Source organism: Microchirus variegatus (genome assembly GCF_963457635.1).
Source record: "Microchirus variegatus genome assembly, chromosome: 10".
Lineage (NCBI taxonomy): Eukaryota > Metazoa > Chordata > Actinopteri > Pleuronectiformes > Soleidae > Microchirus > Microchirus variegatus.
Window position 1 is genome coordinate 7,145,411 of NC_139811.1, and position 23,921 is coordinate 7,169,331.

The 23,921-nt window shown below is 39.2% G+C and overlaps 1 protein-coding gene across 2 annotated transcripts; it reads right to left on the minus strand.

Moving 5' to 3' along the window:
- Positions 1–1,074: 1,074 nt before the first annotated feature.
- LOC310933159 (choline transporter-like protein 2) lies at positions 1,075–22,890 on the minus strand. 2 transcript variants are annotated; one of them, XM_083896581.1, is made up of 22 exons: positions 22,754–22,890; positions 13,266–13,314; positions 13,105–13,178; positions 12,943–13,027; positions 12,023–12,107; positions 10,590–10,703; positions 10,446–10,506; positions 10,228–10,351; positions 10,014–10,097; positions 9,798–9,910; positions 9,366–9,497; positions 9,180–9,279; positions 8,941–9,033; positions 7,887–7,971; positions 7,532–7,794; positions 7,336–7,430; positions 5,989–6,092; positions 5,822–5,895; positions 5,659–5,729; positions 5,129–5,217; positions 4,745–4,829; positions 1,075–1,905 (listed from the first exon to the last, which is right to left on the minus strand). In XM_083896581.1, the coding sequence occupies exons 1-22, from the start codon at positions 22,779–22,781 to the stop codon at positions 1,799–1,801; spliced, it is 2,115 nt and encodes a 704-aa protein (XP_083752707.1). In that variant the 5' UTR covers positions 22,782–22,890; the 3' UTR covers positions 1,075–1,798. The 2 variants fall into 2 exon arrangements, with proteins under 2 accessions (XP_083752707.1, XP_083752706.1); XM_083896580.1 differs by lacking the exon at positions 1,075–1,905 and adding an exon at positions 1,923–3,775.
- Between the last annotated feature and the right edge of the window lie 1,031 nt (positions 22,891–23,921).

A 23,921-nucleotide genomic window follows, 5' to 3' on the forward strand; every position in this document is an offset into this window, starting at 1 on the left:
CTCAGTCCAATGTTGGGTTCTTAAATTGGCCCTCAGGTATCAACACTTTGAGAACCCCTGGTTTAGATGATCCACGAAGATGCTACGATCTGTTGTACTTAACGAGCAAAACGGGCTACAGTCATGATAACACACAAACACAAACACACACACAGGCCAGGCTGACCCTGACACCATAGGTTGGTTGGCTGTATCTATATACACATCTACAGTACATGTATGTCCCTCACTCTGAGTGAGATTTACTGCTCTGTCATTATTCACATTCCTTTGCTGGCCATAAAATCCTCCTAATATGTCACAGAGACTCAGGAATAATGTTCATATAACAAACTGAACTCACCAACAACAACAATACAGACAAAATATTTGTATTTAAATATTTTGCAGACTGCAAATCACATTTATGTTTTGGCATGTGGCGCCACCTACCGCCATCTACCAATCATTGCAGTCAGTAGAGTCTCAGCTACCGAGCAACCACGGGTTGCCAGTTACGTCAGAAAACGAAACCTAAAAGACCTCTGTATTTTGAATTTGAATGTAGTAACCGTTTTTGGCCACATTCTTACATATGGCACCTTTAAATAAATCTGATTTCTGTTTATCTTTCAACTTGGTTTACTGCGTTTACTTTTTTGTCGTCAAAGGATTACAGTGTAAACCAGGGTTTCAGAATCCTGGTCCTACATGGTTTTTTTAGACGTTTCCCTGCTCCAACACACCTGATTCAGACGGTCAACTCATCAACAAGCTCTGCAGAAGCCTGATATCGACCCATTCATCTTAATCAGGTGTGTTGGAGCAGGGAAACATGTAAAACGTGCAGTGGGTCCCTGAGGACCAGGATTGGGAAACACCGGTTTAAACAACCAGCAAACTCATGAATTAGACAACTAACGTAGCAGCAAAAAAACTGAATCGGGCAAGAAATAAAAGACAATTTGGCCACCAAAGAACCTGCATTTGCCACGTACCCCGAGGATGTGGATCCATTCTACTTATCCATGCAGCCTAATTAGCACATCTGCAAATTAGCCATCAGTTCAAAAGAGAAAACGGCTCCGACATAAATATGTACAAAACTATGATTTATTTCAAAAACAATACAAATCCGAATGCTCGACATAAGCGTCAATGTATAACCCTTGATATCAAGTACACAATAAAAGTTAGTTTTGTTCAAATGTACTCATCTCTCCATGCATTTATAGATTTAAAAAAAGAACCAAAAAGATTGCACATCATTAGCTTCAGAAACTATGAATGTAGAAAAAGGCCTCGACTACAACATGGCCCCATAATGGCTTTGGTACAACAAGGTTATTCATATACTTATTAAAAATTCAAGATTATATATTATAAAAAGAAAAGAAAAAAAAGGCTGAAAGCACAACTTTTATAGATAAACATTTATACGGAACTTCATACAACACACAATATTCAAATTAAGCTGCATCTTTAATTTAAAAATATACATCTTACTATAATAGTTTTGGATGTTAACTGCATTTTTCTTTTTTTTTTAAAAAGCTGCAAAACGTTAAAACCCACACGGAGAATGTGGGATGGCGATCACGTTGGACTCAAGCTATGACACATTTGGCATTAAAATAAAATAAAATAAAATAAAATAAAATAAAATAAAATAAAAACACTACCGATTGTCACCTACATGAACTTGCTGGTGAGTCATGGTATGAGGTTCCTGTCCAGACCTGTTCCCACTCAATCATTCCACAGTCACTTTTACAGCCCACAGTCACTTTAAGGCTTTCGCACGTCAGATGACGCAGCTCTACTCGGCCGGCTGATTCTTGTTCTTCTTCTTTAGGATTTTGCGGAGGCTCTCGGCCATCATGTAGGGTCTCTCCGGACTGCCGTCATTCCTCTCCAGATCCTCCACTGGAATGAAATTTAATATGATGAAGAAGAAAAAGAAAAAAAAAAAGGTATATGCAGACATTTTAATCCATGGTTAAGTTGCAAACAATATGCATCTCTCTAAAGCTGTAGTGCGTAACTTTTAATGATTAACAGATTATCTCATATCGCCCAGAGAGATTCTCACGCGCACACAAAAACGGGATTAATTATCATAAGTAGACACGCATGTTTACGTTGGGATTTTAAAGGTGCGGTGGATTAAAATAGTTTGAACGACAATAACTAGATGATAAAATAATTTTCATTGAGATAAATGATAGGATACAAGTTAAATAATTAGGAAAATTAACAACTTGATATATGATGAATCTTTTAATTATTGAAAAAGAGATTTTCGTTTGCATTTTTTAATTTCCTATTTCAAAAGGTTTTTGACCTAAACACCTGCTAAAAAGACCCTGCTCAACTCCATCAACTGAATAACTGTAATGTAATAATCTAAAGAATTACATTTGGAATGGAATAAAATAAAAAGGAGGATCATTAAAAGTGTTTGAGCAGAATATAGTATTTTCTACAAAATCATATAAACTTGACATTAGAGATATATAAATAAATATATAAATATATAAAACCTTCAAGTCAAACCACCAGCATCTGTTCTGGTTTTGTGTGAAACCAGAGAAAAAATAAAAAGTACATCATCTACTAACAAAAGCACCACTGATGATTATAATTGTGCCGTTTGCACCGACTGTAAACAAGCGAGTAGCCTTCTTTTATTTTAAGCCACAGATGCAAACAGACCATCATTAACACAGTTCATCAGGCACATGGACGGCTTCAAGTTTCAAGTGGATGTCAGAAAATTCAAATATTTAAACACCGCCATTAACCAGCTAAAGTAATCCAACAGAACCTGGGTTTGTCAACAAGAGAAAATACTAAAGTCTCATCACCTCCACGAGGAGATCGTCATAGTCACAAAGCAGCAAATTACGCCTGTTATAATAATAATAATAATAATAATAATAATAATATGTACATTTTAAAGCACTGATTCCAAGATTCGGTTAATCGACCATTCATTTTTACCCCAGTAGTCACTGCTGCGTCAAGATTTATGTGCTAGCATAGCACATAGTTAGCAATGACACGGTTAGCTAAATTATCAAAATTCAAAGTTGACAAAAAAGATGATTTTATCAGCTTATAAAAAAAGTGAATGTAGTTTTCCAGTTTGGCCTCATTCAGAAAACTGCAAGACCACATTGACTGTATTGATAATACATTGAATAGCCACCAGGGGGCGACATAATAACATCCTTTTTTGTTGCATCATTGACATCATCTTTAGAAGCACTGTAGTATGTGTAACTGTTTCTAAGCTACAAACACACAATCACTGTCTTAAAGATGAATTTAGTAAACGGTCAATTTAAAAAAATCAACAAACCTACATCTCTTAACATTTACTTATGTTAAAGTTTAAATGGTCAGTAGTGAATAAAAAGACGGTCTTTCATGCAGTCCTCGACTCCAGAGGTAGAATCTGCTCGTTCGAGCGCAACGAAGCAAAAACACTGAACCTGAAATTGTCCGTCTCATCATCGCAAAAACACAATCTGCCTCTTTGAGACAAGTGCAAAAGAGAGTTTGTTTGAGTAGTGTTCATGTGCTTGTAGTTCCTTCGGGTTTCTCCTAAAAAGACTACTCTAAGACACGTCCTCCTCTTTAGTCTGCTGCTGTTTCAACTCTTCGTCTTCCCGTTGCTGAGCGGACAACGAAGACGAGTCCTCGGCCTTGCTCTTCCACAGAATCTCGCGGAGAGTCGGCGACATGAAATAAGGCCGAGCGGCCGAGCCGTCATTGCGCTCCAGGTCTTCACCTTATCGTGTGCGAGTATTTGTGTGTGTGTGTGTGTTAATGAATGACAATGAGTATAAAAAGGGGCCAGTGGGAAGGGGAAAGGGAGGTGAAATGAAGGAAGTAAAAGAAAAGGAAAAGAGAGACAAAAAAGAGAAAAAAGTCAAATAGCAAGCCAAAGCACCCAGCATGCACTTCAGATTATCAAACATTACAGCTGAACACCAGGCATCAAAAATAATGCAAGTCACAGACTGTTATTTGAAATGGTTTAGTTCACCATATTCATGCAACTTTAGAATTAGTGGCAGCCCCAACACCAAGAGAAGTAAAGTAAGAATTCGTGAAGTGAGAAAAGATACGACTCAGGGAATTATTACGCTTCTTTTTTGCTTCATCGTAACTCGTTTTCAATGCTCAATTTCCTACGTTTTAAAGTAGACATATTATAGCCTATTTCTCCAAGTGAACCTAGTTACCTGGTGTCCTAATGAACATGTCTTTTGAGTGTCTGTCTCTTTAAATATGCAAATGAGACACAGGAAACTATGTCAGCATCACTGAGGCTCCAGCAGCTAACAGCAGTTAGCATTTGTAAAAGCCATCATTTGCCAACTCTAGCCGGCACATTGCCGTCATATATAAAATGTAAATCCTCCGAGGCTGGAAGTTTGTGTAGAACTCTGTGCTGCACTGTGCAGACAAGAATAGAACACTTCGCCGACTTCCGCTCTTCCGGATACTTTATCCACGAGACAATTCCAGGAATGTCTCATTGTGACGTAGCAATGAGTGCAGAAGTCAACATTGAGTGTTTTATCTCCTGTACTTAAACTGAGGAGGACCACAAAAACATGACCGAGTCATCTTTTTTCACACTTTGCCTACTCATAGGGCCTCCAGAGTATTAAAATTATTAAAAAGCTTATTTTGCATCATATGTCTATGCGAAACACTTGGAGAACGTGAAGAAAAGGTGAGATGTACTTACAGAAGCAGAGGAACAGAGTGTCCACACACATGTTGTACACGCTGAAGAATCCGCTAGCAATCAGGTACGAGCCAACCACCACGGTCTGGGGGGAAGAAGTGTAAAAATATGAAATGAAAACAATTATGCACCAGTTTTCTTGTTGTTGTTTTTTATAACGGTCATTTTCAGAGACTGAAATCTACAGCCTTTTTCTGAAGATTTGCATGTTCATCAGTATCTAGTTTTGGCATTATTCAATGCAATGAAGGCAATGATGACTTAGGGCATGATGGTTTGGCACCTTCAAAAAGAGTGAGTGTCTGTTTTTAAAAAGTTTAGGAAAAACACTCTTGTTGCTCGTAGAACAGTATTTTTGGAATCACTGGAATTGGTGAGACTCACCAGGATGGGCACCCAGTAATAGTTGAGAGTGGGAGCCGTGTCCTGAAAGGCTTTCACTCTACCAGAGAAGAAGAAGAAGGCAAAGACACCTGTGGAAGCAAAAAAACAAATGAGTCATTCTGGTCTTACCTTTACACCCTTTATTATTAGTTTTTGAGTCGTTGAAGACACCATATCATTCATATTATGTGTGCACGTATAGATGTATCAATTACTTTTGTCTGGATTACAGTTCTGTCATATATTCATTAAAAAACATAATTAATTTAATCCTCAACAGAGCTGTTGTATTTATGAAACTACGATTATAAAGTGCATCTACATTTTAAAACGATGACTAACACAGTGATCCGTGTACGCCGACACGAAACCTGTTCACTCCCAATTACATCATTGAATCAGTGTTTGACAATTAATTAATTTTTCCGTTCCTGAAAAAGCAGATGCCAGATTATATCAAGAAGCACATAAATCAAAAAGGAGTCGTTATTCCAGTCAGCTTCAAGAATAAATATAAAGTAGAAACTCACCCACGAGGCCAACGACCAGCAATTTGCCCAAAAACAAGAGGAAATCTGTCACTTTATCCAAGACGGCCACCCTGAAAGATTAAAAAGGAATAAAGTTGACCTAAAACAAATTGATACAGACACTGTACACGTTCTATTTTTATGACACGACAAACACACTCACCTGATCATGTTCCTCATGAGGAGGAAGAAGGCATCTTTGGCTGAGGAGCAGAAGTTTTTGCCATGAATGGCCACCTAGAGGCAAAATTAAACCATTACATTGACTGAATGTACAACGTTGTGTAATTTTACTGATGCAAAGTGACACACACACACACACACACACACCATAATGTAGGCATTTCTGTTGAGGAACTTGACAAATTTCTCCAGACACCAGAAGCAGCACTTCAGACAGCACATCATGAACCTGGCACACTTGTTCTGAGCTCCTGTGAAATGAGAAGAAAACATTTACTGAACAACTGATGGACGCAGGATTTACACAAAAGTCCTCAAATAAATGAGTGACGAAGAGAACAAAATGTTATTGCTACCATTTCATTTATGTGCATTTATGAGTGTAACAGTGTAGGGCAATAAAACCAGAGCGCTCAACTCTCTCACACGCATATAAATAAGCTCACACATGGCATTAGTAATCTATGAATGGTTGCTTAGCGTAGTCCATTCATACAGCCGTCTTGAATCAGCCAATCAGAAAATAAGTACTTCTTGTTGCCGGGTAAAGTCTGAAAATAGGTTTCCGCTGCAAGCAACTCGTTCCACAAGATGGAAGAGAAAGAGCACTGTAATTTATAGGGGTGTGCCAAAAAAAAGGCACTTATATTTTTGTTACTTATGCAATATGTGGTATTGCTTTTATGCAACAGTTACAACACTTCCATCTAAGCATGAATAAATATTTAAAAGATAAAAGGTGCCATATGTAAGAATGTGGCCATAAAACGGTTACTGCATTCAAATTCAAAAGGTCTTTTAGGTTTTCGTTTTCTGACGTAACTGGCAACCCGTGGTTGCTCGGCAGCTGAGACTCTACTGACTGCAATGATTGGTAGACGGCGGTAGGTGGCGCCACATGCCAAAACATGATTTCAAAACATAAACATGATTTGCAGTCTGCAAAATATTTTTTTTAATGCAAATATTTTGTCTGTACTGTTGTTGTTGGTGAGTTCAGTTTGTTATATGAACATTATTCCTGAGTCTCTGTGACATATTAGGAGGATTTTATGGCCAGTTGCTTTAGATTTATTACATAATGCACCTTTAATAAATCTGGAGAAAAAAAACACTTTAATGTCTCCATTTGTCATTCTGTCTTGGGACTGGGGTGTTCATACCTAGATGTATAGCTTGATTTGAAAATAGCGCTCTTATGTGTTTTGGCTCCAGGACTATGACCTCAGTTTTGTCTGTGTTAAGCATTTGGAAATTCTTGGTCATCCATGTCTTTAAGACAATCCTGGAGTATAATTGAGGGGTTTGGGTCATCAGGTCGTACAGATACATATAGCTGGGTGTCATCTGCATAGCAATGGAGATGTATGTCATGTTTAATGATAATGTTGCCTAGTGGGGCAGCATGTACAGGGTAAAAAATAAAAAATAAAAAATCGGTTGTAAATAAGCAAAAATAAAGTTATAAATAAGTTTGAAGATTCAAGAACAAACCTTTAAGCTTGTGGTCCAGATACTCCAGCATAACTCTGATGATCTGAATGATGGATAGAATAAGGGAACCAAACGCCAGACTCCCAGTGTGATACCTACAACAACAACAAGGCAACAACACAAAACATTCTGTTGAAATGACAGGGGTTTTTTTTGATAATAAAACAGAACATGAGCAAGAGATGGAAAACCAGACCTGAGTGATCTCCCCAAGGAGGAAAAGACCGGGAACGCTGGCATGTCGTCTGGCTTAACGACGGCCCAGTAATACGAGGCAAAGGCCCCGGCCAGCGTCATCTGACCCAGACCGATGACAAAGTTGGCGCACCAGAAGAAGAGGAAGACGTTGTAGAACTGCAGCGCAATCAGGTATTTGTGGTAAACGGTTTCTCCTCCATAGAAGGCAAAGAGGCACTGGGAGTCTGGGCACTCTCTTTGCATCGTACTGGTCGAGTAGTTCTGAGGACAGACAGACAGAGGGTTACACAGATATGTTTTAACCACAGATGTATGTTAATGTAAACAAATTGAAAGGATAAAAACAAACGTACAGCCGGCTCACAAACTGTTCTGGAGTGTTCACACGACGTCTCGTTGAAGACTTTGTAGATGGGCTCGTTGGAGGTGGACAAGAAACTGATCGCTTACGTCAAGGTTTAACATCATTAGCAATTTCATACCAACACTTTATAATAAGTACACACCATTAGCATTAGTTACGCATTAAAGCTCCCATAGAGTGGTCCTATCGCACACATATGTGAGTTATGGAGGTTTACTTGCATACATTAACTTGTTTTTTTGGTCAAAAACTTCCTAGTTCCTGTAAATGAGCTGATCGAAATCTCTCCTCACTGAAGCTCTTGTCAGTCATGATGTTTCAGACTAAAATCTCACCCCCAGAAGACAGAACTGTGGGTGATTTCCCAACGGTCTTGTGATTGGCCAATACCTGGAAGTGACATAGTTAGCACGTCAGCTCTCAGAAGTGCAGCTCCCCCCTCTGGAACGGTGGATGTACTGCTACTCATTATCAAAACATTGTTTTAACAATGTTTTTAAAAATGGCTTGGTCACGACTCCCCGCCGCAGTCCCTTTTTACGCCTTTGACCCAGAGTGAAAAACCTCCACAACGGACGTTATTCTTCTTCTGCGGTTCAATGTACGCAACCGGATGTGCCCGGACTAGTGCCCGGAGCAGGACGATCTGCTGTTCAGGAGACGGGATCCTGACGTCACGAGTCCAAGGTTTCTCAGAGCGCTTGCAGAGCCCGAGAATACAATAAAACCCAGCGTTCTCAGCAATGGCTGAACTGTTTGTTTGGAACCTTCAGGGCTTCGTAAACGAGGTAATGGCACAGACACACACCATCGTTAATTGGAACTTCCGGTCTGTGGGAGCTTTAATCTTCTTTTATTTACCCCCAAGTTTTGAAAATAACTTGTAGAAATAAACGAGTACATACATGAGTTACTTTTCCATCTTACCACCTGCTTTTTTTAAATATCTGCTTCATTGCACAAGTAATGAAGAGTCTTCTATTTTTCTCTTCAGATGGTTCATGATGAACAGGCAGCCTGACAACATAACAACACAAGGATACACTGCAGTGACTCCCCAGTAGGCGATGACTATGGCCAGGAGGAGGAAAGTGAAGAGAGGGTAGAAGAGGGAGCACATCATATGGGCAATGGTTCTGTAAAAACACACACACAAAAATAAAACAATCTTATAAGGCTTGCTGAATCAGTGTATTCTTTTAAATAACTTCTTAAAACTATTATTATTATTATTATCATCTTCTTGTATTTAGGTCAGTTTATCCGTGACCGTAGCACTGACCTGCTGGCTTCTTTGATGAGAGCAATGGCGATGAGAATCCTTTTCCTGAGGAAGATGAGCAGGAGGATGATGATGACCTCCACGATGGCCAGGATGATCACTAACAAAAAAAACAAAAACATTTATTTACTTTACAGTAAAAGCTCTTAAGTCTACACATATGTAAGAGATGTGATGAACACTGACTGAAGGCCAGCCACGTCTGTCTGATCTGCAGGTAGACGGTGAAGTCCGTCTGGAAGCCGAGCTCCTGGAGCGTCACGTTAGAGCCAGCCTCTCCCTTCAGAGCGGCGTACTCCATGTAACAGTGGAAGATACCTGAGAAACACCACAGTGAATAATACATCAAAAATGACATTTTATGGACCAAACCATTAATCGATTACTATATTAATATGCAGTACAGCATTGAGACGCGACAACAACTCTAACACGGTAGGATTTTATATAAACCAAGTCTGATCTTCTCTCCGGAGCCAAAAAAAAAGTCCCTCATTTTTCCTCTCAGCATTTATTAACCAATAGCTCAAAGTTTAAACCTCATTTTTGAAAAAACTCCTCCGAAGAGAACATTACGAAAAGATAATGATTAAATGTCACCGGTGCATTCGTCCTTACCATATCCTATTACGAGTATCAGCAGCGCGATCATGACCCACACCATGATTCCAGCCAGGAAGCGCAGCAGAACGAGGAAGATGAGGCTGAGGACCAACGCGATAACTAACCCTCTGGAGAGGAGAGAGGAAAGAGGAAAGGAGTGTTTGAAGGGAAGGTAAACTCAAAGTGAACAGATCACAGAAGCAGATTAACCACCGTGAGCGAGCGTCTTACATGAGAATCCAGTACCAGGACTGCGTGTAATCCTCAAAGATTTTCATAACCACCTGACGCGCCTCCATAACCACAGTGGCATTCCTGTGGAGAGATTCACACGCGTGTGTGTTTATCTGGTTTTAAAAAGCAACCATACAATCCTTTGGTAATATTGAGAAAAATAAATACGATGTGGCAGGTCAGGACAGGCCGCTGTCATTCCAGGACTCACTTGACTCCGTCCACAAGGTCCTTGGCGTCTCTAATTTTGCCAGTTTCATCTTCAAATTTAGAGTTGTTTCCCACAGTGATCACGCCGCCTTTCTGGCCCAACGCAGGGAAGCACCTGCGTGTGACTGGTTAGACAAGAGAAAGAAATAGAAGCATGTTTTCGATTAGCTCTCTGTCCAGTGTATAACATCTAACATGTATGGGTTAGACCACACTCACAGGGTACGCTTGGGGTCAGGATAGCAGGACAGAGACGAGCCCTGAGGATGTCTGGTATTCCCTGAAACACAGTCAATCCAGATTAGAGATAGTGTGTAGACGGATTTAACGATGTTTCCACTCAAATTAAACTTAAAAACTTACCATGGAGTCTGTTACGCCCTCCTGGCAGAACTTCTTGTAGTAGGTAAAGTCCTTATTGTTGGTGTAAGCTCGGACTAACGTCATGAACTTAGTCGGGCACTCCTCCACGCAGATCTAAATGACATTTAAAGGTGCATTATGTGATAAATCTAAAGCAACTGGCCATAAAATCCTCCTAATATGTCACAGAGACTCAGGAATAATGTTCATAACAAACTGAACAACAACAGTACAGACAAAAAAAAATATGTTGCAGACTGCAAATCATGTTTATGTTTTGAAATCATGTTTTAGCATGTGGCGCCACCTACCGCCATCTACCAATCATTGCAGTCAGTGGAGTCTCAGCTGCAGAGCAACCACGGGTTGCCAGTTATGTCTGAGCTACAATGGCAGAGAAAACGAAACCTAAAAGACCTCGGTATTTTGAATTTGAGTGTAGTAACTGTGCAGAACACTGTTAAAGGTGCTGCAATGATAGTTTTTTGCTATACAATGTACACGTTCTGCTACTCTAGCTTCTTAAAAGTGAATGTGTTCTGGTTTCTTTGTCAGGTTTGTGGACAAAAATCCTTTTAGGATGTTGTTATTCGACACCATTTTCAATGTGTTATAGAAGAAACTAAGAAAATGTGACATATTTATCAGTGATGAAAATACTAATGCACCAACAGCAAAAACAGTAATCAACATAACTAGAGCTGAAACGATTAATCGATGAATCGATTATTAATCGATTACTAAATTAAACGTCAACTCAAGATCTCTGATTGTTTTAGCTTCTTAAATGTGAATATTTTCTTTGTTTCTTTCCAGGTTTGACAAACGCTGATCAACGTTTTTTAACATTTTATGACATTTTATGAACTAAACGATTTATCGATTACCAAAATAATCGTTAGTTGCAGCTCTAAACCTAACGGTAACAAATTGCCCAAGAAGCAAAAGTAGAAGCTGCGTCTGAAAGCAGCATCGTTCATTTAAACAGCACGTGTTCAGACTAATGGACACACTCTGCTCTTTCAGTGCAAAATACACAGGAAACAAAACTACAACACAACAAAAATGCTGACTGACATCAGTCTACTTTACCACCGTGATCAACATACAGTATTGTATAGATCTCCCGTAAGTATAAAGCAGGTTGAAATTTGAGGCCAACAATTCTTGTTAGTTGTATCAATTATATCAATTATCGATCAATAAATAGACAGTTAATTAAACTTATCAAGAGGTCAGGGGTCTGTAGTGGCTCTCACCTCTCACCCTGAAAGGTGACAGATTTAAAATGTAAAAATTGAGCATGAGTCACAGTTTTTATTCTACATTCCCCTTATTATAAAGAGATAAAAATAACTATAGCGTATGGAATGTCTTTTCAAAATCTAAAAAAGATTGTGGTGCGCTGACAATATGTGGCATCGATATTGTACCTGTGTGGTGGGACACTGGAACTCCAGCAGCACCATAGGACTGGCACACTTCATGATGTTGAAGTAGAACAACAGACGCTTGTTCCTGTCCGTCAAAGGGAAAACAAAAACAAACATACAGAGAGAAATGAGTTGAATGGATGTAAAAGGTCACATCTTTGCAGTTTGAAATAAAACTGCCCCCCAGTGTCTGCGTCTTTGTTATACAGTCCAGTCAGAAGACATCATCATAATATGATGATACAGTATTTGTTGATGCATAATATGAGTGGACCGTTTTGTAAATTCTTGCATTTCTGTAATAGAAAAAATTAAACTATAAGTAAGAAGAGTGGATTCATGGGACACAATCAATCGATCGATATAGCTCAAAATATAGAGTTAGCAAGATAGATGGATGGATAGATAGATAGATAGATAGATAGATAGATAGATAGATAGATAGATAGATAGATAGATAGATAGATAGATAGATAGATAGATAGATAGATAGAGCTCAAAATATAGAGTTAGCTAGAGAGCTAGCATAGATAGAGCTCAAAATATAGTGAGCTTGAGATAGATAGATAGATAGATAGATAGATAGATAGATAGATAGATAGATAGATAGATAGATAGATAGATAGATAGATAGATAGATAGATAGATAGATAGATAGATAGATAGTATTTGAATCGCGTTTTTGAGGCCTTTTTTTACGTCTGAAAGTAGTTTGGGGAAAGTGTGTAAGAAATGGATGTGGGAGGGGCTTATGAAAATTAGCTTTCATTATTATTATTATTTCATCCTGATGAGGGCAAGATCGATGAAAACATTTGGTGATCACGACATTAAAGACTGGGGTCGAGTGACATGTTTGAATTTAGATGGAAGAAAAACAGAGATAATCACAGCTATACTTATACGGGAAAATAACTCACTCCAGTGGTGTGCCTGCCTGCCCACAGAACTGTCCTCGACTGTCTGTGGGATAGATCACCTTTCTGGGATCCCCCTGGGACCAGGCTGGAAGCAGAGGAACACAAAGTAAAGATTTGTTTTTTTAAAGCTTTTAAGTTGGGGTTTTTCCGTTATTTCCTTACCAAGAATTCCCACTGCAATATATCCCACAATGGCGATCGTGAAGAGGATGCAGCACACGATGTCTGTGCAGCCTCTGGAAAATAGAAAAAAAACAAAAAATTTTAGTGGTCATTTTCACACACAAAAAAATGTGTTTTTAAAAATAACATTTCCACCACACCTGCTGTGGATCGGTCCTTTGAAAGTTGGGTCATACTTCTTCGGCTCGCCTACGTTAAAACAAAGAAGTGCGTTGTTATTTACTCATGCATTGGTAAAGATGTCTTCAATCAACTGTTGACACAACAGTTTATCTGGAAAAAACAGGAGTATCAACGCCACGCCCATGGGTCTTAAAGGGAAGACGAGCTATTACGGTTAAGAAATGGTACGCCCCCGTCTTTTCCTCTCATTCTCCTTGTCAGATGACTTTTCCCTGCAGGCTGAAAACGCCTGGCAACCTGACAAATTCCTCCCTGGTGACTAAGCAGAAGAAAACCCCAGCGTAAAAGAGACTAAAGCCAGTGTAACTCACACAGGCCACAAGAGGATGTTTATCACGGAGTAGCAGACTGTGTCAAAACGAATGTTTTTAATTTAATGTAGAATGTGAAGCAGACGCTGAATATTAGATTGATCATACGTGTCAAAGGCAGAGATTGACATAGAGTAACGTCAATGTGAGTTTCTGTGAGTTCTGTGCAGTTGAGAACGCTTGGAATAAACATAAAAAAGTGCTTGCTGTAAGTTATCTGAGGACATTGCACTAGAAGCAGGAAGCTCATGGTTTTCTTATCTAAACAAATTAATCTTTCCCAGCGTTTGACGGCAAACAAAACACACCGTTTATATATATATAAATATATATATATATATATATATATATATTTATTATGTATAAAAAGAAAAAACAAAAGGGACCAACATTTTTAAACACCAGTGCTAGCATTGTCACGCTTTAAATCCGTCAAATCGTTAGCGTCAGTGTTAGCACGCCACAGATATCTTATTTAAAGTCTTTGTAACATCACTTTGTATGACTTTGGTGCTCTATAAAGATAGTTTCCTTACTTTGGGAGTCTATAACCCAGAGAGTGATATTCTGTGTAGCATCTTTACGTATAAATTATGGATGTGCTCGCGCAAACGGGAGATAATGCTGCAGAAAGCATTTACCAGATGATGGGCTCTTTAAAAAAAAAAAAAAAAAAAAAGTCACAGCTTCCTATGAGAAAGAGCACAGGCTTTGTGTAGTTCAAGTGTGTGGAACGTGCATCCATTTTTGTTAATGGTCCAGTTTCCAATGACGAACACACAAACATATGATTACAAACTCATGAAGTGAGGCCTTCTTCACGCCTACGTAGCTACGGCGACAGCAGGTACACAATCGGGGAAGAAGATGCTTGCTAAGTGCGTATTTACACGGCATACAAACATTTGTGGTAGAAAAACACTGAAAAACACTGAAAAAAAGAGCTCCCTGCTCATTCACACACACCTGTACAATCACAGGCTACCACCACCACCAACACACACACACACACACACACACACACCCAGTGTTGACATGCTGATACCTCCACTCCAGTTTCACTCCCAGAGGTCAACCATTACATACTTAAGCAGTACAAAAAAAGGAGACATTCACACAATATAACACAGCAGCTGTTTCTCACATATTAGGAGAAAATTGATTGGAATAAACAACAAAAACAAAGCAACATTTAAAATATGAAAGTGAGGTGTAGAAAAGAGCCGTTACCATGTTTTCCATAATACTGCCCATCCTCTGGCATCGTGGAATCTCTTTCCAAACGTTGAAATGTGCAGAGAACCCGTTCACTCTTTCCACTCCTGTCCCCCTTTTTTAATCTCTTCACTTCTTCCTCTTTCTCCCCTACTCTCTACACAGGTACAAACGAATACAACAGCCGCCAAAAGACACACAAGCGCTGTGTGGAGGAGAAACCAGTCCAACCTGTCCCCTGAATAGCCGGCCGTGAGATCAGCAGCCAACCAACAACGCTCCACCTCCACCTCACCTCACAACTCCCCCACTACACTGCACTCTAAAGTCTTTATTCAGGAACAACTGCTGCTTTCCAATCTGTGCTCCACCTGTGCATCTGTCTCCTCCCACTCTCTCTCTCTGTATGTGCGTGTGTGTGCTTTTTCACTGTCTTCAAAACAGTCATCCCCAAAAAACTGGCAGTTGGATCTTCAAGGCTGGCAGAGAACGAGGAGATGATGAGGATACTGGAAAAAGAGAGAGAGAGAGAGAGAGAGAGAGAGAGAGACTGCTGTTGTTTTTGAGGTTCTTATCAAAAACATGTGTTTGGAGGAAGAAATACTGCCTCCAGTGGTGTTGACGTGCAGCTGCGGCTTGAGGAGGACAGATGGGTTTCAGGTGTGCTGGTATTTTTGGCAACAGGAAGTGAAACACACACAATCTAAACAGCCACAAATCGCAGTGTTTTTCTCCCAAAACAAACTTTCCAGCTGCTATTTTTGGATCAGTCTTTGTTCTGTGTTTAGCAGTCACAACTTCTACAGAATCCACAGAGGTTTTTTTTTTTATGTTGTTTTTGTATAACAGATGCTGCCAGAAACAGAAAAACTCAGCTCCAATGACTGAAAGTTTCCATCCATGTTATTCTCTTGTTTCTTGGCCGATGTTACTGTGCTCTGCAATTCCAATCAAGAGCGCTGGTTTTTACTGTATTTTCTGAAAGAAACAGGTTTTTTTTCTTTTAAGAGTCGGAGACTTATTTCCTTGTTATTAGTGTTACTGTTTTTATCTTATATTATTTATTTGTCTCTTGTAATTTCTGTATTGCTTAAATAACCAGATTTTAAGTTTGGTAATGTTTTTTTAGATCCTGGTTCAACCTTGTAAAGCACTTTATAACTTTATTTTAGAAAAGTGCTCTATAAATAAAGTTTATTACTAGGGACCGAGCACACGGGGTGGCAAAAACGAAAACACTATAGTTCTTCAAGGAATTATAACTATTATTTTTATCGCTGGGGAAACTCATATTTGACCCCCTAAACGTGCGTGAAAACGGACGAGAATTGCCACACACACCAGAAGTGGCGAATAAAATAATAAACTTGCGAAAAACCAATGCAAAATGGCTCAGCAGCGCCCCCAGGGGCCAAAATTTACTTAAGTGGGAACGTTGTCCGGCCCGATATGAGCAACAAATTCTCTTGACACGGTGACCTCAACTCAACAGGAAGTCGGCCATCTTGGATTTGGCGTATATATTATTAGTTATTATTATTTTTCACTGTGTTTCACTGAGGCTGACAAAAATGACAATGACAACACATCACAACCACAGGGTCATTCCAATCAGAAAGTGTCCCAATCAGCACCAAAGTCATATAATTTCCTTCTTGGGCTGCATCCTGCATCCTCTGATAATTTAATCCAAATCTATTTTTAGTTTTGTTGCGTTGTGTTGCTCCCAAACAGGCAAACAATGACAGAAACACAACTTCCTGGCAGAAGTAACAACATCAACAAGAAGCTCTCAAATCCATCGACTCTGTTCTCACTGATGCATAATGAGAGATATATTATTAGAATAATAAACCCACAGCTCTGGGTTTTAAACTAGACTAAATGAGTTGTGAGTGAATCATGAGAAATAGTTTCATGTGTTGAATGCTCTGCACAGATTTCTAATCTACTTTACCACCATTCAGTGACATCATAGAGAAACAAATGAGCAAGTGCTCTGGCTTAATGATGATATGCTACGTTTTAAGCTTTTTAAGATGTCCTTTAGTCTGCTTCGATTTTATACGTATAGTATAAATGCACACGTTTGTGAAATTTATCATTAAAGGTCCATCAAAGGCGAGAGCAACAGCTGATCGACTGTCAGGCCTGTTCTAGTTCTAGTTAGCAGTGAAAAGAGAAATGCAGCATCGAGTCACGTATGAGTCTGAGTCATGTCGGAGAGAACGTTTCCTCGATCATCCAGCTTGTCATTAAGGGAAAGTAAACACTGGTCTTTTTCTCTGACCTTGTCTAAAACCTTTGGAGATAAATCAGGAGAGTCACCTTCAGCTGGATGCTTTTGACTCGTAGTCCTAACCCAATCTGCCTTCCAATAGAATTTGTTTAACTTGTTATCACGACATACGCATCATATACGGGACGTCCTGCACTCTTTGAACTTTAGCAAGTCATAAATATGGAGAGGAGATTTATGTTAAGCCAATCATCTAGTATTTCCTGTTCGATCCCCACCCTAGAATTCCCCCCCCCACGACTGGAAGGAACCACTTTGTGTGTATTGTGTCCTTGATTACTTGGAGTTGAATCAATTGCTTATGATTGAATTTATTTCCCTCTTTGGTCACTCCAAAATGTCTCCTCAAAACTTCCTGTTTGCATTGTGTGAGTGGTTCATTGTCATATACCGCCAATGATTAAAAGGTCTTCAGGTGAATTGTGGATCCATGAAAATTTCCATTTGGTAAGTTATTTGGGAGTTTCTATGTCCTGGTTGGATATTTAAGGAAAGAAAGAAAGAAAGAAAGAAAGAAAGAAAGAAGACCCACTCTGGGAGTTGCACTCTCACACATCAGGTCTAAAAACCTCTGGATATCTCAACCCAGGCACCAGGGTTATTGGAGTGGTTTAAACCTATATCTGCCATCCCTGAGCTAAAATCACTTTTAGATTCCTTAGCGGGAGAATTAAATCCTTTAAAAAATTGCTAAAGGTCAACATAGGTCAACTTTTAATTAAACTGGGTTACAAAAAATAATTGTAAGTTGCCGATGTCTTTTCAACTGAATCCAAAAATTACATCCATTTTTCTCAATCAGGTCAGGTTTTCATGCTAATTTGATTTTGAAAAATCCGATCTTCTGACTAAATTGATTCAATTTTTGTGACATTATGAGTTGATTTTCGTTAATGTTTCTCATCCAAAAAAGGCTTTAGGAGGAAAAAAAAAAGGTTTTCTAATAGATTCCTGTTAGGAACAACGGTGTATTCACCGCAGATGTAGCAGATGATGTCAGATCTTCTAGTCTAAGCCATTTCATTCACTTGTAATATATATATATATATATAAAAACAATTAGTCGCACAAGTTGGCACATGCAAAATCTTCAGAATTTGTTCAGTGCAAGAAAACAAATATGTAGCTTTGTTCAGAAAGTTGACCTGATTGAGCAAAACCAATGTGATTTTTAAATTTGGTGTTGACCAGTGTTATCATCGATATTAAATCATACAGTTATTTTAATCAATTATTGGAGACAGATTTAATAAATAATTACTTCACTATTAAAAACTTAATCTTAGTTGTGGAAAGACAGAATACGCATTGAGGCGATATTATAGTGTCTATAAATATTCACTCTGCCTACTCTATTTATAATATGGATCAAATGTGTTTCCATACATCTTGTGTAGAAAGAAAGTTGCATATTGGACATTTAAGTAACCAACTGTGAAACAATGGAAACACATAAATAGTCAAATAATACTTGAGATGTCTTGTTGATGTTGAAACTTTCCATTTTCAGAGAAACAAAAGTCAAAAGTGAAACCATAACTTTGCATTACATCCTGCTCCTGATTTGCATCCTGCGAGGGGGATTTTTCCCAATACAGTGTTTCTTCTAGTACAGCATTTACTTGTGTTTCCTCTCTTTATTGTTTTCAACCACAATCTCTTCGCACAGCAGACACTTTTGGCATGTAACAGCTGGAAATTATGTCCATTATGAAACATATAACAACATCTAGCCAAGAAGCAGCGGAAGCCGAGTCATGAACCCTAGACATACCAGATAAAATCTTCTTGAAATACAAAAAGAAGAATGAAATTGCGATACTTCTATAGCCAAAGAACTATCATGCTCGAGGCTCACAGCTGCTGCCCCCTGCCTGTCCCCCCTGTGTCTATCATTACAGTAACAGGGCGTGGAGTGTGTTTAAGTCTAGTCCAGGTCTATTTATAGTGCTACCAAAGCTTACAACACTAACTAGACACGATTAATCACTGGGGAAATAGATCAGAATAATCTTACTAATCCACAGTTAAATGTCAAACTGCAGTTTTAGACATTTGTAACATGATATCTGTATCTGTATGTATTATTACAGCATACATAATGTATATACTTGTATTTAGTGGTCATTATCAGTGGTAGCAGTTTAAGTTCCAACCTAGCTTCCCGTTGTCCTATTAATAAAGTGACTTTAAATGAATTTCTGTTTTGTTAAGAGTTAAGAGTCAAGACACGTCGGTCAGGAGAAACAAACCCAGAAATACAGGAGGTCAGATCTCTGGGTTGGTCCTACTTTCACATCCCCAAAAAAATAATTTTAATCCCTTTCTCTCTCCAAAATCACTTCCTGTGACCTTAAAAAACACTAAATCAGTCGCTGCTCTGAAAACAACGTTGTATTCCAGACTGTAGGACAGTTGGCAGGACCACTACTACACAGTGAGCAAGGTCACATGGTGCCGCCCAGGCTGCCACTGCATGATCCAACACAGTTAAGTGGAAACGGGTGGCTGTGCTGTCACGGCATGACTATTGTTGTTGTTGTTGTTGCTCCAAGTGAAGGAGATGGACTGAAAACAGACCGAAATCGAAAAAACTGCAAAAACGCAAGCTCGACAAACCAGCTCGTACTGTACAAACATGCAAAAACGATCGTCGGAGAGAAACCTTTGGGGTCAAGTTTCAAACCAGTTTCCAAAATATGGCTTATAATTACACGCGGGTCCCCACCAGGGCAAGGCTGCATGGCTGCTTTTGAATCCTGTCATTGAGGTTTCTTTATTTATCTCAGCCTGAAATTACTCCAACATGTAAAACTGGGACAGATCCAACAGTTTCCTCTGAACGTTCTTCTCCTCTTCAACTGCTTTTTCTGCTGCCGTTTCTCGCTTTCAGCATTTTTAAATGCTTGCGTTTTGTTGCACCAGATATTTCACTCACACCACAGTGATTTCTGAAGTGAATTAGCAGCCAAGTCACCGTCACGCTCTCCCTGAATGCAGACATGTTGCTAGCACGCTTTCCCGAAAAAATCCCAAGGAAACAAGGATGGTAGTTTTCCTTCTAAGGAGGGTTTGTAATATTAATAAACTGAGGAAACACTATCCATGCACACTCTTGGAAATAAGGCTTCCAAAAGTGTTCTTCTACAGGGGCTGAGGTTCTACCTGGAACCATTTGCTTCTGAAAATCCCTTTCCAGAACAAAGGGTTTTTCAAGGGTTCTTGGTAACACTAATGGTTCCAGTAAGAAACATTTTGATCCAGAGAACCCTTTAAAATCCCTTTCCTGAATAAAGGGTTTCTTGGTAACACTAAGGATTCCAAGTAGAACCTTTCATAAAAAGGGTTCTCCTATGAGGACAAGCCGAAGAACCTTACATGGTTCTACTTAGCACTTTTATTTCTAAGAGTGCATATAACGTGTTAAAGCTTTGTTTGAATTAACTTAAATCAAGTTTGTTATTTCCATTCAAACCTGTTTTTGATTGTACTTATTTTATTTGATCTGTTGATATTCTGTTTTTTTTATTCATTTTATTTGTTTTTAGGCGCATGTCATTATCTCTTTAGAGCGTTTTATGCTTTTTATTTACTCTGCGTTTCATTTATTGTACTGTACAGCATTTTGGTTCACTGTGGTTGTTTTAAAGTACTTAGATAATATCAGTCTTACCAATTGCATTACACTCTTAGAAATAAGAGTGCTAAAGTAAAACCGTATATGGTTCTTTGGCTTCTCCTCATAGGAGAACCCTTTTTGGTTCCAGGTGGAACCCTTAGTGTTACCAAGGACCCTTGAAAAACAAATGGTTCCAGGTAGAACCTCAGCCCTGGCAGAAGAAAACTTTTGGAACCCTTATTTCTAAGAGTGTATAAGGACGTAAACATCCTGCCCTGTGTGACCTAGATTTAAAAGGTCTAGGATGTGACATTTACGAGGGTATTGGCAGAAACTGATCATACAAACCATACGTATGTAATATGATTTAAAATAAATGAAGTCATTTTACATTAGGCAATTTGGAGTGGGACAATTGAGGAGAGCCCCTTTAACACTCCATTTAATTGACAACTGCATCCAAAACAAGGCTAAGTGTGCTCCATTTGCACACTTTATCTCTCTGTGTTAATCATTTATCGCCAATTTCTCTTGCATTGCTCTTCCACCTGCTCAGGGAAAGAACAGTATCTAGCAGGAGGGTGTGCCACTGTAAAAAAAACACACATTTATAACGCTATGGAGGAAGGAGGGCATAATTACAACCACACAGACTGGAGAGCAATAATCAGAGAGGCAGCCTGAGGAAACTTCACCCAGAAACTGTGTAAGTAAAGAGAATCAACAGAATGTCTTCTGTAATGACAGCACCATGAGATACTGACAGATGAAGACCCTCTTCACTTCCACCAAGAACCCCTTTAAAATCCTTTATTCAGGAGTTTTAATGGATTATCTTGATCAAAAATGGTTCTTCCTGAAACCATTAGTGTTAACAAGAATCCTTTCTTCAGGGAAAGGTTTTTTTTCAGAAGCAAATGGTTCCAGGTAGAACCTCAGCCCTTGTAGAAGGACCCTTTTGTAACCCTTATTTGGTGGGACCCTTTTGATGGGTTCCACCAAGAACCCTTTTAAAACCTTTTATTCAGGAAAGGGATTTCAAAGGGTTCTCTGGACCAAACATGGTTCTTCCTGGAACCATTAGTGTTACCAAGAACCCTTTCTTCAGGGCTTTTCAGAAGCAAGTGGTTCCAGGTAGAACCTTAGCCCTTGTAGAAGGACCCTTTTGGAACCCTTTTAAAACCGTTTATTCAGGAAAGGGGTTTTAAAGGGTTCTCTGGACCAAAAATGGTTCTTCCTGGAACCATTGGTGTTAACAAGAACCCTTTCTTCAGGGAAAGGGTTTTTCAGAAGCAAATGGTTCCAGGTACAACCTCAGCCCTTGGAGAATGACCCTTTTGGAACCCTTAGTTGGTGAACCAGGAACCCTTTTAAAACCCTTTATTCGGGAAAGGGGTTTTATAGGGTTCTCTGGATCAAAATGGTTCTCCCTGGAACCATTAGTGTTACCAAGAACCCTTTCTTCAGGGTTTTTCAGAAGCATATGGTTCCAGGTAGAACCTCAGCCCTTGTAGAAGGACCCTTTTGGAACCCTTATTTCTAAGAGCGTAGCTATATAGAGTATAGCTGGGCGTGAGCTAATTTCAGGCCATACCAGTCTGAGGAATGTGGCAGCAACTGGACAAGCAACACAGCAACTGGGAAAACTACTCTGTGACAATAAAACAGCCTCCATCTGCACTACTATATTCTATTAGTACACTGATTTACAAAGAAAACGCCATGTTTGTTATTGACTGTATACGTGACGCTGAAGTCGTAAAGTCACTCGTATGAACACAATGTTGATATGAACAGTCACGGGTGACAGAGAAAGTGTTTAACGTGTACTTCTTGCTAACACAAGACAATAAAAAGGTTAAAAAAAAACAAAAACAGAGACATATTTTTTGACTCACGTCTGGTACCAAAACAAAAGTCGCTGACGTGAACTTGCTCGCGGTCGTGGGCTCGCTATTCCGGGACAAAAACACAGTGACGCGTGCGTGTTTAAATTATTACCATATTTCGCTTTCTCCTCCAGTTCCATGGTCGCCGAGTGTGTTTCCCTCTGGACCGCAGCTGCTCATAAGCTTCGGCTTGCCGCGAACTTCCAGCCTCGGCGGAGGTGTTCGTGTTCGGACACTTGAGAGACACAGAGTCCCCCCCCCTCCAAAAAAAAATCTTGACTGTGCCGTGAACATTTAAAGGGAGATTCCTCAACAGCGGGGAGGCGACCAATCACAGAGCGGGACGCTGTGATTGACAGCTCGCCGGGCCAATCACAACAGCAAAAGGCGGGACTCTGGGCTCATTATTAGAACCGTTAACTGATTCAATTCGCTGCTCTCTCTCTCTCTCTCTCTGTGGAGCAATAATAACTGTTTAATATGCATTTATAGTTTCACGGGCGCTGTTTATTATTTTCACGGGCTTTCTCGAACTCATTAAAACACAGTCTAGCGTCAGTGTTTGTCCTCTGTTGACGTGATTCGCTATGACACTGCATATCGTACGAAAATGCAAGACAACATTAATTATAAACGACTATCATATTCATTCATAATTCAGCTTACAGGGCGAATATTGCCTCGTCTGACTGTGCACTCTGTGAGTCACCACAGCTGCTCTGAGAGGCTGCAGGAGGAGGAGGAGGAGGTGGGAATTTCTGCATTTGCTTCAGGACAAAAAAAAAAAAAAAAAATTGGTTTATTGTGGGTTTGACAATAAGATGACAAAAAGACTTAAATTCAGAATATGGCCCCCCAGTGGTTCTCTGACTGTACCTCCACCTCCTGTTGTCTGTGTGACTCATGGCTGCATTTACACTTGGACTTTATTGTGGTCATGCACTGAAGATGTTGCTATTAACTATGGAAGCCCATTTCCGCCAGTGTAAAAAAAAAAATCCCACTATCTCGAAGTCATGAGATAGTATCTCAATATATTAACTTAGTATCAAGTCAATATAATGAGATACTAAGTCAATATATTGATATACAAAGTCATTATTTTGAGATAGTATCTCAATATACTAAGTCACTATATTGAGATACTAAGTCATTATTTTGAGATACTAAGTCAATATATTAAGATACTATCTCATTATTTTGAGATACTAAGTTAATATATTGAGATACTAAGTCATTATACTAAGTTAATATATTGAGGTACTAAGTCAATATATTGA

Bases quoted from the DNA above. Each gene is read 5' to 3' on its own strand.
- LOC310933159 (XM_083896580.1), bottom strand. From the start codon at position 22,781: ATGGAACTGGAGGAGAAAGCGAAATATG. The intron at 13,028-13,104 runs GTAAGGAAATAA...CTCTGCTTCCAG, and splicing joins TATTGCAGTGGGAATTCTTG to CCTGGTCCCAGGGGGATCCC. The intron at 12,108-12,942 runs GTGAGTTATTTT...TTTGACGGACAG, and splicing joins CAGGCAGGCACACCACTGGA to GAACAAGCGTCTGTTGTTCT.